This window comes from Erpetoichthys calabaricus, chromosome 9, assembly GCF_900747795.2.
Source record: "Erpetoichthys calabaricus chromosome 9, fErpCal1.3, whole genome shotgun sequence".
Taxonomy (NCBI): domain Eukaryota; kingdom Metazoa; phylum Chordata; class Cladistia; order Polypteriformes; family Polypteridae; genus Erpetoichthys; species Erpetoichthys calabaricus.
The window spans coordinates 94,905,366-94,918,090 of NC_041402.2; the positions used below are offsets into that span (position 1 = coordinate 94,905,366).

The 12,725-nt window shown below is 36.7% G+C and overlaps 1 protein-coding gene across 1 annotated transcript in view; it reads right to left on the reverse strand.

Annotated features, from left to right (window-relative positions):
• LOC114657965 (transient receptor potential cation channel subfamily V member 5-like) overlaps window positions 1-12,725 on the reverse strand; it is a 78,435-nt gene that overhangs the window by 17,556 nt on the left and 48,154 nt on the right. Inside the window, exon 9 of the mRNA XM_028809957.2 lies at window positions 3,765-3,977. Coding sequence (XP_028665790.1) covers window positions 3,765-3,977 — 213 coding nt within the window. The remainder of the gene's footprint in view (window positions 1-3,764; window positions 3,978-12,725) is intronic.

The window sequence follows — 12,725 nt, forward strand, 5'->3', positions numbered from 1 at the left end:
TTGTAAAACTCTAAAATTAAGAAGTTAGATTTCCTGCAAAAGCTGAACACATTTGGAATGAGCATGGAGAAGAGCATATTTTCTTACAATTGTTGACTTCTCAGACAGCACCTATAGTGTAATCTTGCTGCATTTCTCCATAAGTGAATGCTGTGTGATGAAGACGGAATTTTCTAAATGTGATTAAACTAATGGAAAACTAATAAGAACTTTCTGTTTTGGACTGATGGGATGGATAAAGTGACTTTAATGTTGGTACTGAAAGATTTAAATAATGTATTGTGGATGCAGAATTCTCTAACTCAATTGTTTCATTTATCTTGTAACTTAACGTTCAAGAGTAATTTTGAATTAAATTAATTTTTTTCTTTTCATCAAATAAATAAATACTTGATAATTTCCTTAAAAGCAAGAGTTTTAGATTACATGTTTGTTTTGTGGAATAACTTACCACATTATAGCAGGGGTATTTCACTTATCCTCTTGGGCTTGGTAAGGTTTTGGGTGTAAATCCTGAACACACATCTGATGCAACTGGGCTGGGGACTTGATCGTTTTGCTTCATCAACTGTCCAAGGTGGGCAGGCCTAATAAGGATTTATTCTTTATTCCTTAAACGGTGGGGCATGTCCCCCTGCTATAGTGACATGGCCTCTCTAAGATCCCTCTCAATTCATTAAATTGTTTCCTTGATATTAAAGCCATATTCTCTAGTTTAAGTCCCTTCATTTCTTATGCTCTCCAAATCTAATAAAGAGTGGGGAAAGTCTTATCGGTTTTCCACCCTGGAATGAAAATTATGACACTTAATGAAATTTATGACAACTATGGACTTACAACATTCCAATACTGATGTTCAGGTTTTCTCTTTTTGCTAAATCCTTCAGTTTTAACCTTCAACTTCCATTAGCATTTAAGACAATATTCTCTCCATTCTATTCCCACCCGTTTAATGTTTTTTTTTGTGTGTACAACGAAGCCAGTGACATAGATAGACCTCTATCTTTATTTTCAATCTGGTAGTGTGACTTACCTCCTCCAAGCTCCACCTTTTTGATAGCCATACTTAATAAAATCTCTACATTCTCTAAAAACTTAAATAAACAGCATGCTAAATGAAAATGCTGCATACTTTATGATATGCATTTGGACACTGATTCTGCTTGTCACTTTTCACCAATAAATATCCCTGGCACTTTTCCCCAGACATTTTGAAAATTTCCCTAATTTCTTCTTTATGGTGTGCTGTCTCTGACTATTTGTCTTCCATTCTCTCTCTGTAAGCATTCCCCCTTTGCCACCTACATGCCTTCTATGGATCGTTCTGCTCTTATCCTCACTGTTATACAGCAGAGGCTATGTTTTCTGGGCCTGACTGTCTGCCAAATTAGTGGCAACTGCTCTGTGGAAATTTCTTGATTCTCTCTATTCTTAAATTTTTGGAAATCTTCCTTATTTCACCTAGTCTTACTTACTTACTTCTTTGAAATCTCTCTATATTTTGCTTAATGAGCTGAAAAATCAAAAAACAGTATCAGCCTTTATAAAAAGGAGGAAAAACATCAGCATGAAAGGGAGGATTACAACATGACTTCTTCTACCTACTGCTTGTTTCCTTGTAAGGCTAACTAAAAGATTTTTATGGTTAGTTTCTGAAAGATAGTCTAATACCTGCACCAGCTAGGAAACCCTTGCATTTATGTTGGCTCCAAACTTAATGAAATTTAAACAAATTACAAAACATATGCATGATGCAGCATTCGGGTACGTTTAGGGACTTACTTAACTGTTTTAAAAGCTAGAACAATTTCTGATTTCTTGTTTATTTATTTTACCAAAGACACAAATATTACATTTTTTTTGTTTTGTTTATGACTTATATTCAAAAATAACGATAACAGAATGTTATTTCATTCATTAATAAAATACAAAAAAAAAGTATGTTTTTAATAACATTTTAAAATACACTGTAATTAAAAACCAGTGTGCGTGACTAATGCTTCATTAATTTGTCTTGGGGTGCTTCAATAACTTATTTTGAGGATCTGTTTTGCTGTGAAGAACAGCTATTAGAAAAGTTAAAAAGAAAAATATAAAAAATATACATGTCTCAAGGTAAATTGTAACAATAAATTTTACGGTCCCCACGGCCTGCGGCGGTGGGGGGATGTAATAGCAGGCTGCTTGCTGCTTGTCTTTATCGGCACATTTACAGGACAAAAGACGCTGATGGAGAGGTGCGATGGGATTTAAGGTGGGCCGGATCTACGAATTTTTTCGTAGGCTCTGGTAATTCTGGTGTTAAGCTAAAGAACCAATCAGAGTAATGTATGCATTAATTAGCACTGCTGTGTAAATTCAGTTGTTTATAAAAGGGAGCTCTACCCTTACTTTTTTGATCATTCTTTAACAGACTACTGTGATGAATGCTCCCCCTTAGAGATAATTAAAAATGCAACAGGTTTCCTTATGCCTGGTTGCTGACTCAAAGAGGTTTTATCAAATTGTCCAAGTAGAGGTTATGTTTCTTCCTTTAATTAATTTGTTGATTTCTTCCACATTAGTCATCCAGAGTGAGGCTGAAGTGTCTGAGTGTATGTTAACCTAGGAGAATGTCAAATGAGGATAAAACACTGGTCTCAGAATAAAAGAAATATGAAAAAAATAAAGTGAAAATGGAAATAAAAAAGAAAAGAAGCACTAAAAGTAATAGGATGTTGACAAAGGAAGATGGTGGTCTCCAATAAAGAAAGACTGGAAAGGAACAGAATGAAAGACAGAAGGAATTAAAAATACTGTCTGAATCATGTAGTGGAATGGCAATTTAGGGAGAAGGAAATATTAGGTCTTCAATAAAAACAAGATCAAGTTGAGGTTGAATGAGCAGGTGCATAGGCAGATAGATGAAAACAGAATAAAGATTGGAGATTTTGGAAGCTAACTAAGTTAGGAAAGCAAACAAAGATAGTGAAGACAATTAAAAACTAACAAGATCAGGGAATGAGGAGTCTCAATAGTAGACGTTCATTAAGCAAGTACTTAGAATGATCAAGATTAAGCCAGATCCTGATGAGAAGTACACTGTAAATGATAGATTTAAGTCATCACATTCAACATAGAATGAAATGAAGAAACATTCAACATAACAAGAATTGGTGATACAGTACTAGTTAAGACTACTTTTTCTTAAAGAATAAAGGAACTGCATTAGCTGACATGAAGAAAATACAGTATGTTTTTTTATCCAACAACACTAATCTTTGTTTATGACTTTGACTCTGCATTACTTCTTTCTACACATCAACCACCCATATAATGCTGATTGATGTGTATAGGTATATGAAAAAAGAAGCCATAAAAATAACAATTTAGAAAGATGATACATTAATGGGTGTGTAGAAATATGCTGGATATAAATAATGCTCATTGTTAATGCATCCTTATAATTTTATAGGCAAAAGAAAATGTGCTCCATAAAGCAAACAGGAGCCTGGAAGGTTTCTAAATAGATAGGAAATGTGACATATAACTAAAAGGAAGATAAATGTAAAGCTACATAAAAGAGGTAGAAATCAATTATAATGTACAACATAAACACACATTGAGACAGAAAGTTATAGAAAATACAGTATATTAAATACTGGGCATGAAAGATGTAGTGGCAGATTGAAAAGGAATGTTTAAACATAATATGTGCGTATACAGTTGAAAAATGTGAAAAAAGGGAGAAAGATATTTTTAAGAGAGGATGTAGAAAGTTTTACCTGCAAACTTTTTTGAACATATAGCAAGACATCCCTGGGATCCGTTGCATTGTCTGGACGTAATTTTAGTGGTCGAAATATGCAGCATAGGGTAAAGATGATGATGTACAAAATATACACAAGCATCAGGAAGCGAAAGTAATGCCTTGCATATTTCATCCATTTTAGCTTGATGAGCTGCTTCACTGGAGTAATTTCCAGAATTTTACAAGCCTATTAAAAAGGAAGCAGAAAAATCAAAGTTCAAGAAACTGTACTGAATATTCATAAAACCCCTGTAAAACATGATAAACAAGAAGCAACGAGTATCTTTACACCATATCATTTTGGAAATTTGACAAGGATTTATGGAGTTTAATGGTGCCTCTATGTGCATTTTTTATATAACAATTTCATAAAAGTGTTGGGAAAGAAAGGGAAAGATATTCTTATTTTATTATGCCAAGACTTCTGCTCTAAAGAGTCACTGGTTTCAAGGCTTAGCATATGAAATATTTCACAATTTTCTCTTATCAAGAAACATGAATTTCAAATACAAAAACTCAATAATATGGATAAATCATTACATTTTGCAAGTTGTAACATTAAAAACAAAAAAGAGGCAACATAGCACACTTCCCACAGACAGCTATTTTTACATTAAATCTTAAACTAGACTAAAACAACTGGGGATGTCCAGATATATCACTCCAATTATTAAAAAGAAAGAAAAAAAAAAGAGTTGAAAAACAACACATTCCTAATGTAACACATCTTACAACTACTAAGGTATTCTCTGATTTAAAGGGGAATTAACATTACATAGTGGGTGAAATTATCCTGGGTGGCACAGTGGTAGCGCTGCTGCCTCACAGTTAGGAGACCTGGGTTTGCGTCCCGGGTCCTCCCTGTGTGGAGTTTGCATGTTCTCCCCGTGTCTGCGTGGGTTTCCTCCGGGTGCTCCGGTTTCCTCCCACAGTCCAAAGACTTGCAGGTTAGGTGCATTGGCAATCTGAAGTTGTGCTTGGTGTGTGGGTGTGTGCGTCTATCAAATAACACAGGGTCACAGGGTTCTGCTGGAGCCAATCCCAGCCAGCACAGGGCGCAAGGCAGGAACAAACCCCGGGCAGGATGCCAGCCCACCACAGGGCACACACATTATGCCTGAGCTTTTTTACTTAGCTTTTTAAATTAGCCTTACAGGAGTCACAGCCTACTTTTACTAAGCTATTTTGGTTTCAGTGTGAACAATGCTACGTGGTGATGCTTTTATAATGACTTTTTAAAGAGCTTTGTAAAGTGTGCTTGAAATATTACGAGTAAAATAAAAACTGATGGGTTGGATATATGAGTTCTGGGTAAGAAAATTAGTTTATTTCAGAATGTAGTATGATACTGTTGTTTCAGAGATATGATGAATACTCCATGTTCAATTTTAACCATAACAAAAATATGAAGTTTGACAATTACATTGTAAATCACCATCCAGATGCTATAAGTTAAATCTCAGTTGATCTAGCTTTCTGTGCCACTTTGTCCTAGTGAGGTTCATAAAGAAAACACAATGAACAAGGTTGAAAAGACTTAACCTAACCCAACAGTCTCCATTATATTCTGGGAAATTCACTGATACTTTTGGGTCATCTGAGAGTCATTATCCTTACAGAATATTCACTCACGAGTCTCTGCCAAAGTGGCCATGCATATTACACATCCTCACTTGATTCCAAAACCACATCAAATGGCTTCTCTCAATACTGACCGCCGACTCTATCCTCGCAACCAAAGAAAGTGTTGTTTAACACTAGAATTACCAGAGCCTACGAAAAAACTCGTAAATCCGTCCCACCTTAAATCGCGTCTTAAATCCGTTTGCACCTCTCCGCCAGAGTCCTTTGTCATCTAAATGTGCTGATAAACCAAAGCTACTAGCAGCCAGCTATTCCATCCCCCCACCGACTTAGAATGAACTTCTCTCCTAGCTCAAGCCTTGCCTTGATTTGATTACCTGGGATTGAAGTGGAGTTTTACAGTGGAAATAATTCTAGCGTTATTTGGCATTTCATGTGTGTTCCATTTCTATAGTAGGCTGTCCAAACACATTTTTAAAACAGAAACGTTTTTCATATTCTAATAGTAAATGACAAAATGTAGGCATAAACTATATAACGTATAAAGCCTGAAGTCCATATATCAAAGAAACACTTTCACAAAAGGTACAAATAAGAGAACACGTGCGCTTTCATTCAAAAAAAAAAAAAAAAAAAGCCGCGTTAGCATGCCACATTGACACTCTTACTACAACCGCCGCGATGGCGTAATGATATCAGTTCCTGACTGGGGATCAGAGAGTGGCGAGTTCGATCCCGCACGGCTCCACATCGAGAAATTAACTCCTCTTATTCTTACAATTTTAGAATAACAACATAAATTTGATTTCAGTCTGTAACAGCCGGTGTAACTTATGATACTGGTAAAGGTTAGTTTTTTTTTTTTGTTTTTTTTAATTCACTTTTCATTCTCGCAGTCGCATTCAGAATCAATCCATACAACCCCATCTGACACAGCTGGTTTCACATAAATAAAAGTGCACTTTTATTCAAGACTATAACCGAAGAATAAAGAAAGCAAGTTACAGTTGGTGGTTGATACGACAGCTTGCGTGGTGCAATGTTAAGAACTGCTGATTTCCGATCCGTGCTATATGAAATCATCACATTCAAATATTAACAGTTCCCACACACCCAAGGTCCGCCATTCCTACATTTACGACATGTGTACTTGTTGCAGTGTACACACCTCTCTGTGCTATGGTTCCTATTACAGTGAATGAGCACCTGACACTGTACTTTCTTCCCTGGGGGAAGCTGAGGTCTTAGAACGGAAGTTTGTTGACGCTGTGTCATCTTTTCTTTTTCCATCGCCTTTTCCTGTAAGAAGCGACGACGAAGTTCCTCTGCAAGGTGAGCCATGAACACTCTTCTTTTCTCAGCGGACCCCGTGCATGCCTTATACACTACGTGTGCGTTCATCGCTGCTAGGTCAAGGATGTTGTACAACACAGCAACCGGCCACCTGCGTGTTCCTGTGCGCACTGAACAAGCACGCGCCTTCTGGTCCATGATGTCAACGCCACGCTGGGGAAAAAACGGTTCTGCCTTTTTGGATTGCGGCAGATTTGGAGACAAAGTACATGTGCAATGCCACTCCTTATTTAGGAAAAGATCCCAGTCGTCCCACGGGAGAAAGACTTTCCGAGTCTGTGGTCATAAAGCTTATGGAGCCATTTCTGGACAAAGGCAGAACCGTAACAACAGACAACTTCTTCACGTCACTTTCGCTGGCTAATAGACTGCTGCACCGCAATACAACTCCGCTTGGCACCATGAATAAAGTGCGACGGGAACTTCCACCTGCAGCTAAAGTCAGTTCAGTACACGAACAATTCTCCACGCTGGTGTTTAGATCTCCCAGTGCCATGCTGACAGTGTATGTGCCCAAAAAGATGAAGTCTGTCTGCATTCTCAGCACAATGCACCATGATGTGGAGATTGGGCAAGATAAAAAAAAAAAAAAACAAACACGGTCACAGACTACAACCACATGAAGGTATGCTAATAAAAAAAATATTAGTGTGACGAAGTATTCTGGTGCTATTCTGGTGATAAAATGATTTCTTCAAAATGTCACATATATTTGTCTTTCTTTTTTCCCCAGCGTGGCGTTGACATCATGGACCAGAAGGCGCGTGCTTGTTCAGTGCGAACAGGAACACGCAGGTGGCCGGTTGCTGTGTTCTACAACATCCTTGACCTAGCAGCGATGAACGCACACGTAGTGTATAAGGCATGCACGGGGTCCGCTGAGAAAAGAAGAGTGTTCATGGCTCACCTTGCAGAGGAACTTCGCCGTCGCTTCTTACAGGAAAAAGCGATGGAAAAAGAAAAGATGACACAGCGTCAACAAACTTCCGTTCTAAGACCTCAGCTTCCCCCAGGGAAGAAAGTACAGTGTCAGGTGCTCATTCACTGTAATAGGAACCATAGCACAGAGAGGTGTGTACACTGCAACAAGTACACATGTTGTAAATGTAGGAATGGCGGACCTTGGGTGTGTGGGAACTGTTAATATTTGAATGTGATGATTTTATATAGCACGGATCGGAAATCAGCAGTTCTTAACATTGCACCACGCAAGCTGTCGTATCAACCACCAACTGTAACTTGCTTTCTTTATTCTTCGGTTATAGTCTTGAATATAAGTGCACTTTTATTTATGTGAAACCAGCTGTGTCAGATGGGGTTGTATGGATTGATTCTGAATGCGACTGCGAGAATGAAAAGTGAATTAAAAAAAAAAAAAAAAAAAGCTAACCTTTACCAGTATCATAAGTTACACCGGCTGTTACAGACTGAAATCAAATTTATGTTGTTATTCTAAAATTGTAAGAATAAGAGGAGTTAATTTCTCGAAGTGGAGCCGTCCAGGATCGAACTCGCCACCCTCTGACCCCCAGTCAGGAACTGATATCATTACGCCACCGCGGCAGTTGTAATAAGTGTGTCAATGTGGCATGCTAACGCGGCTTTTTTTTTTTTTTTTTTTGAATGAAAGCGCACGTGCTCTCTTATTTGTACCTTTTGTGAAAGTGTTTCTTTGATATATGGACTTCAGGCTTCATACGTTATATAGTTTATGCCTACATTTTGTCATTTACTATTAGAATATGAAAAACGTTTCTGTTTTAAAAATGTGTTTGGACAGCCTACTATAGAAATGGAACACACATGAAATGCGTGTATTCCAAATAACGCTAGAATTATTTCCACTGTAAAACTCCACTTCAATCCCAGGTAATCAAATCAAGGCAAGGCTTGAGCTAGGAGAGAAGTTCATTCTAAGTCGGTGGGGGGATGGAATAGCTGGCTGCTAGTAGCTTTATCAGCACATTTAGATGACAAAAGACTCTGGCGGAGAGGTGCAAACGGATTTAAGACGCGATTTAAGGTGGGACGGATTTACGAGTTTTTTCGTAGGCTCTGGTAATTCTAGTGTTAAATGCTTAGCTCACATTTTCCTCATCATCTTACAATTCAATGCTCAGAGAAGGAGGATGATTTAACATATCATACCATACAGTTTTCTAAACCCACTTAATCCTGAGCAGCGTCATGGGCCGCTGGAGGCTATTGCAGCATGCATAGGGTGCAAGGCAGGAACCTTTCCCTGAAAGAGTGCCATTGCATAGAAATATGATTTTCTGTAAGCCTTGCTTTAAATTTAAGTCACTGATAAATTTGACTTATTTTTATGCAGGCAGTGAATATGAGATTTCTTCCATTTCCTTTAATTACAAGCAAAATAATTAAAGGCACAAACAATCAATATAAAAAGAAAAGGGCATGCAGTAAAATGTTTATATATATATATATATATATATATATATATATATATATATATATATATATATATATTAATAAAAGGCAAAGCCCTCACTGACTCACTGACTGACTGACTGACTGACTCACTCATCACTAATTCTCGAACTTCCCGTGTAGGTGGAAGGCTGAAATTTGGCAGGCTCATTCCTTACAGCTTACTTACAAAAGTTAGGCAGGTGTCATTTCGAAATTCTACGCGTAATGGTCATAACTGGAACATATTTTTTGTCCATATACTCTAATGGAGGAGGCGGAGTCACGTATCGCGTCATCACGCCTCCTACGTAATCACGTGAACTAAAAACAAGGAAGAGATTTACAGCACGAGTCAAACGCGGGAACGAAGGTAAATGACGTTAATTTTTGACTGTCTTTTAATACTGTGTAAGCATACATATTAACACATGTGCAATTAAACGTGTGCATTTACGGGGTGATTTCTCAGGCTTAAAAGCTCACCTTTTATCAAACGCGGGAACAAAGGTAACTGACGTTGTTCACTGTCTTTTAATACTGTGTAACCATACATATTAACACATGTGCAATTAAACGTGTGAATTTACGGGGTGATTTCTCAGGCTTAAAAGCTCGCCTTTTACTAAAAAGGTAAATGCAAAACTATTTTCAATCATTCTATGATCTGCTTCTCACAACTGAAAGCACCGTGGCTGATGGTAAATGACGTTAATTTTTGAGTGTCCTTTAATACTGTGTAAGCATACATATTAACACGTGCAATTAAACGTGTGCATTTACGGGGTGATTTCTCAGGCTTAAAAGCTCGCCTTTTATCAAACGCGGGAACAAAGGTAAATCACGTTCTTCACTGTCTTTTAATACTGTGTAACCATACATATTAACACATGTGCAATTAAACGTGTGCATTTTCGGGGTGATTTCTCAGGCTTAAAAGCTCGCCTTTTACTAAAAAGGTAAATGCAAAACTATTTTCAATCATTCTATGATCTGCTTGTCACAACTGAAGGCACCATGGCTGATGTTACGTCACTTGCTGTCCAACTATAAGCGTTACCTGGTAGGTAACCGGACACTCTCTTCACTCCCTTTCGGGAATCGAACCTCTGAGGTTTTCTTTTGTTCTTAATTAAAATTTAAAAGCAATACTTCACCGCTGCTAAGCCCCTCTAGCGTTGACGTCCCAGGTTCGATTACCATAAGCAAGTGCAGTGAGTGTGTAATTACATTCACGGCATTCGTAGTCTGATTCACAATCTGATTGTATGGGTGGTTACCTACCAGGTAACACTTATATTTGGCCACCAAGTCAGGTCGAAGTGATCACTCGAGTAAAGGCAGCTTCACAAAAAAACAGATCCTTAACAAACTGTTATTAGTATATTTTCCCTCAATTTAAAAACGTTTTATTTTCTTCTTAATAAAAATTTAAAAGCGGTACTTCGCCGGTGCGAAGCGCGTGGATTTGACCGACTGACACATACAGACATATTCATGAGTGCAGGTACTTCGGAAAGAAAGCACCGTGTAAACCTAAAGTTTAAATTAAGTTCATAGACCTACAAAAGGTTGCCATTCATTTGAGGCAAGATTGCTTTTCTTCTGTACAACTATACGTTGCATTCTCAAGAGTGTGCTTGCACGGCTTCGGATATAGATATATATATATATATATATATATATATATATATATATATATATATATATATATATATATGTATGTCTATATATAAATATGTAAGCTTATAAGTACTGCCTTACTTCTCTTTAAGAAAGGAAGATGTAATGATACTTGATTTAAACGATTCCATGTCTTCCTGGGTTTGCGTAGCTTATTGTCAATATCTTTACACCTGTTTTTAACACTTATTGACTGAAACGGGCTTTCACGAAAAAAGTTAGGGCTTTGCTACAGGATACACCCTCCACAAGTTAAGCAAGTAAAAATAAAATATATATTTCTGTTTTATTTAAACCTTTTAAGTTCGTATGCACAGCCCCATTTGGCTGTTTAATTTTTTTTTTCTTTCTTCAGTAATATTTAATCTCCTTAAAGAAAAAGAACATATCCATTTTACTTTTTTTGTATCTCTTTAGTAATATTTTAGTGTAAAAGGATAACCAGTATTTAAACCTTTTATGTTACTTTATACATTTATTTTACACAATGTTGAAAAATTAATAAGAAAGCTACATATTTTGGCAGCTACTGCTTTCATTTTCAATGAAATGAAAAAAGCTCTCCAAGAGAAAACGTCAATGAAGAAGAAACAGTTTGCACTATCTAAAAATCAGAAACCCTCATTTATAAAAGTTTGCTGCAGATGACTTAACTGAAAATAAATGAATAGTTCCTATGTGTATAATACATATTTATCTATTTTACTTATGCCTTTATTCCACCAACTTACAACATCTGAGGTACAATTTGTTACATTATTTTTGTTTTTTGCAGCACAGGCAGGTGAAGTGACTTCCTCAGGGTCACACAGTGGTATCAGTACCAGGATTTGAACTGACAAGCTCCGGGTTTACTGAAATATTACTGAACAAAGAAAAAAAACGAAAATGGGCAAATACGGCTATGCATACAGATGTCCATCCGTCCATTATCCATCCTGCCATATCCTAAATACAGGAGCCAATAAGTACATATGTATATATACAGTATATATATATATATATATATATATATATATATATATATATATATATATACAGTATATATATATATATATATATATATATATATATATATATATATAAATATATATATGTGAATGTATGTATGTATATATGTATGTCTATATATATATATATATGTAGATATGTAAATTTGTATATGTATATATATGTTTATGTGGATGTGTATATGTGTATATACGTATGTATATGTAGATATGTGTATATGTAGATATGTATATATATATATATATGTATATGTATATATATGTTTATGTGTGTGTGTATCTATACTAATAAAAGGCAAAGCCCTGACTGACTGACTGACTGACTGACTGACTGACTCATCACTAATTCTGCAACTTCCCGTGTAGGTGGAAGGCTGAAATTTGGCAGGCTGATTCCTTACAGCTTACTTACAAAAGTTAGGCAGGTTTCATTTCGAAATTCAACGCGTAATGGTCATAACTGGAACCTCTTTTTTCACAATATACTGTAATGGACGCCAGCTTGATGGCCGTGGGAGGAGGAGTTGAGTGTCACGTCATCACGCCTCCCACGTAATCACGTGAAAAGACTGTGAACGCAGTAGGGACAAATGAAGGAGGAGCCGCAAACAGCGAAGAACAAAAAATTCATTAAACAATTGAGAAGGGAGCGAGTGAAGCATACAAGCATGTTCATAAGGGAAACAAAGCACGGTGTAAAACGTAAGTTTAAATTAAGTTTATAGAAACGCTCCCACTGCGGATTGCAATAACGTGAAAAGACTGTGAATGCAGTAGGGACAAATGAAGGAGGAGCCGCAAACAGCGAAGAACAAAAAATTCATTAAACAATTGAGAAGGGAGCGAGTGAAGCATACAAGCATGTTCATAAGGGA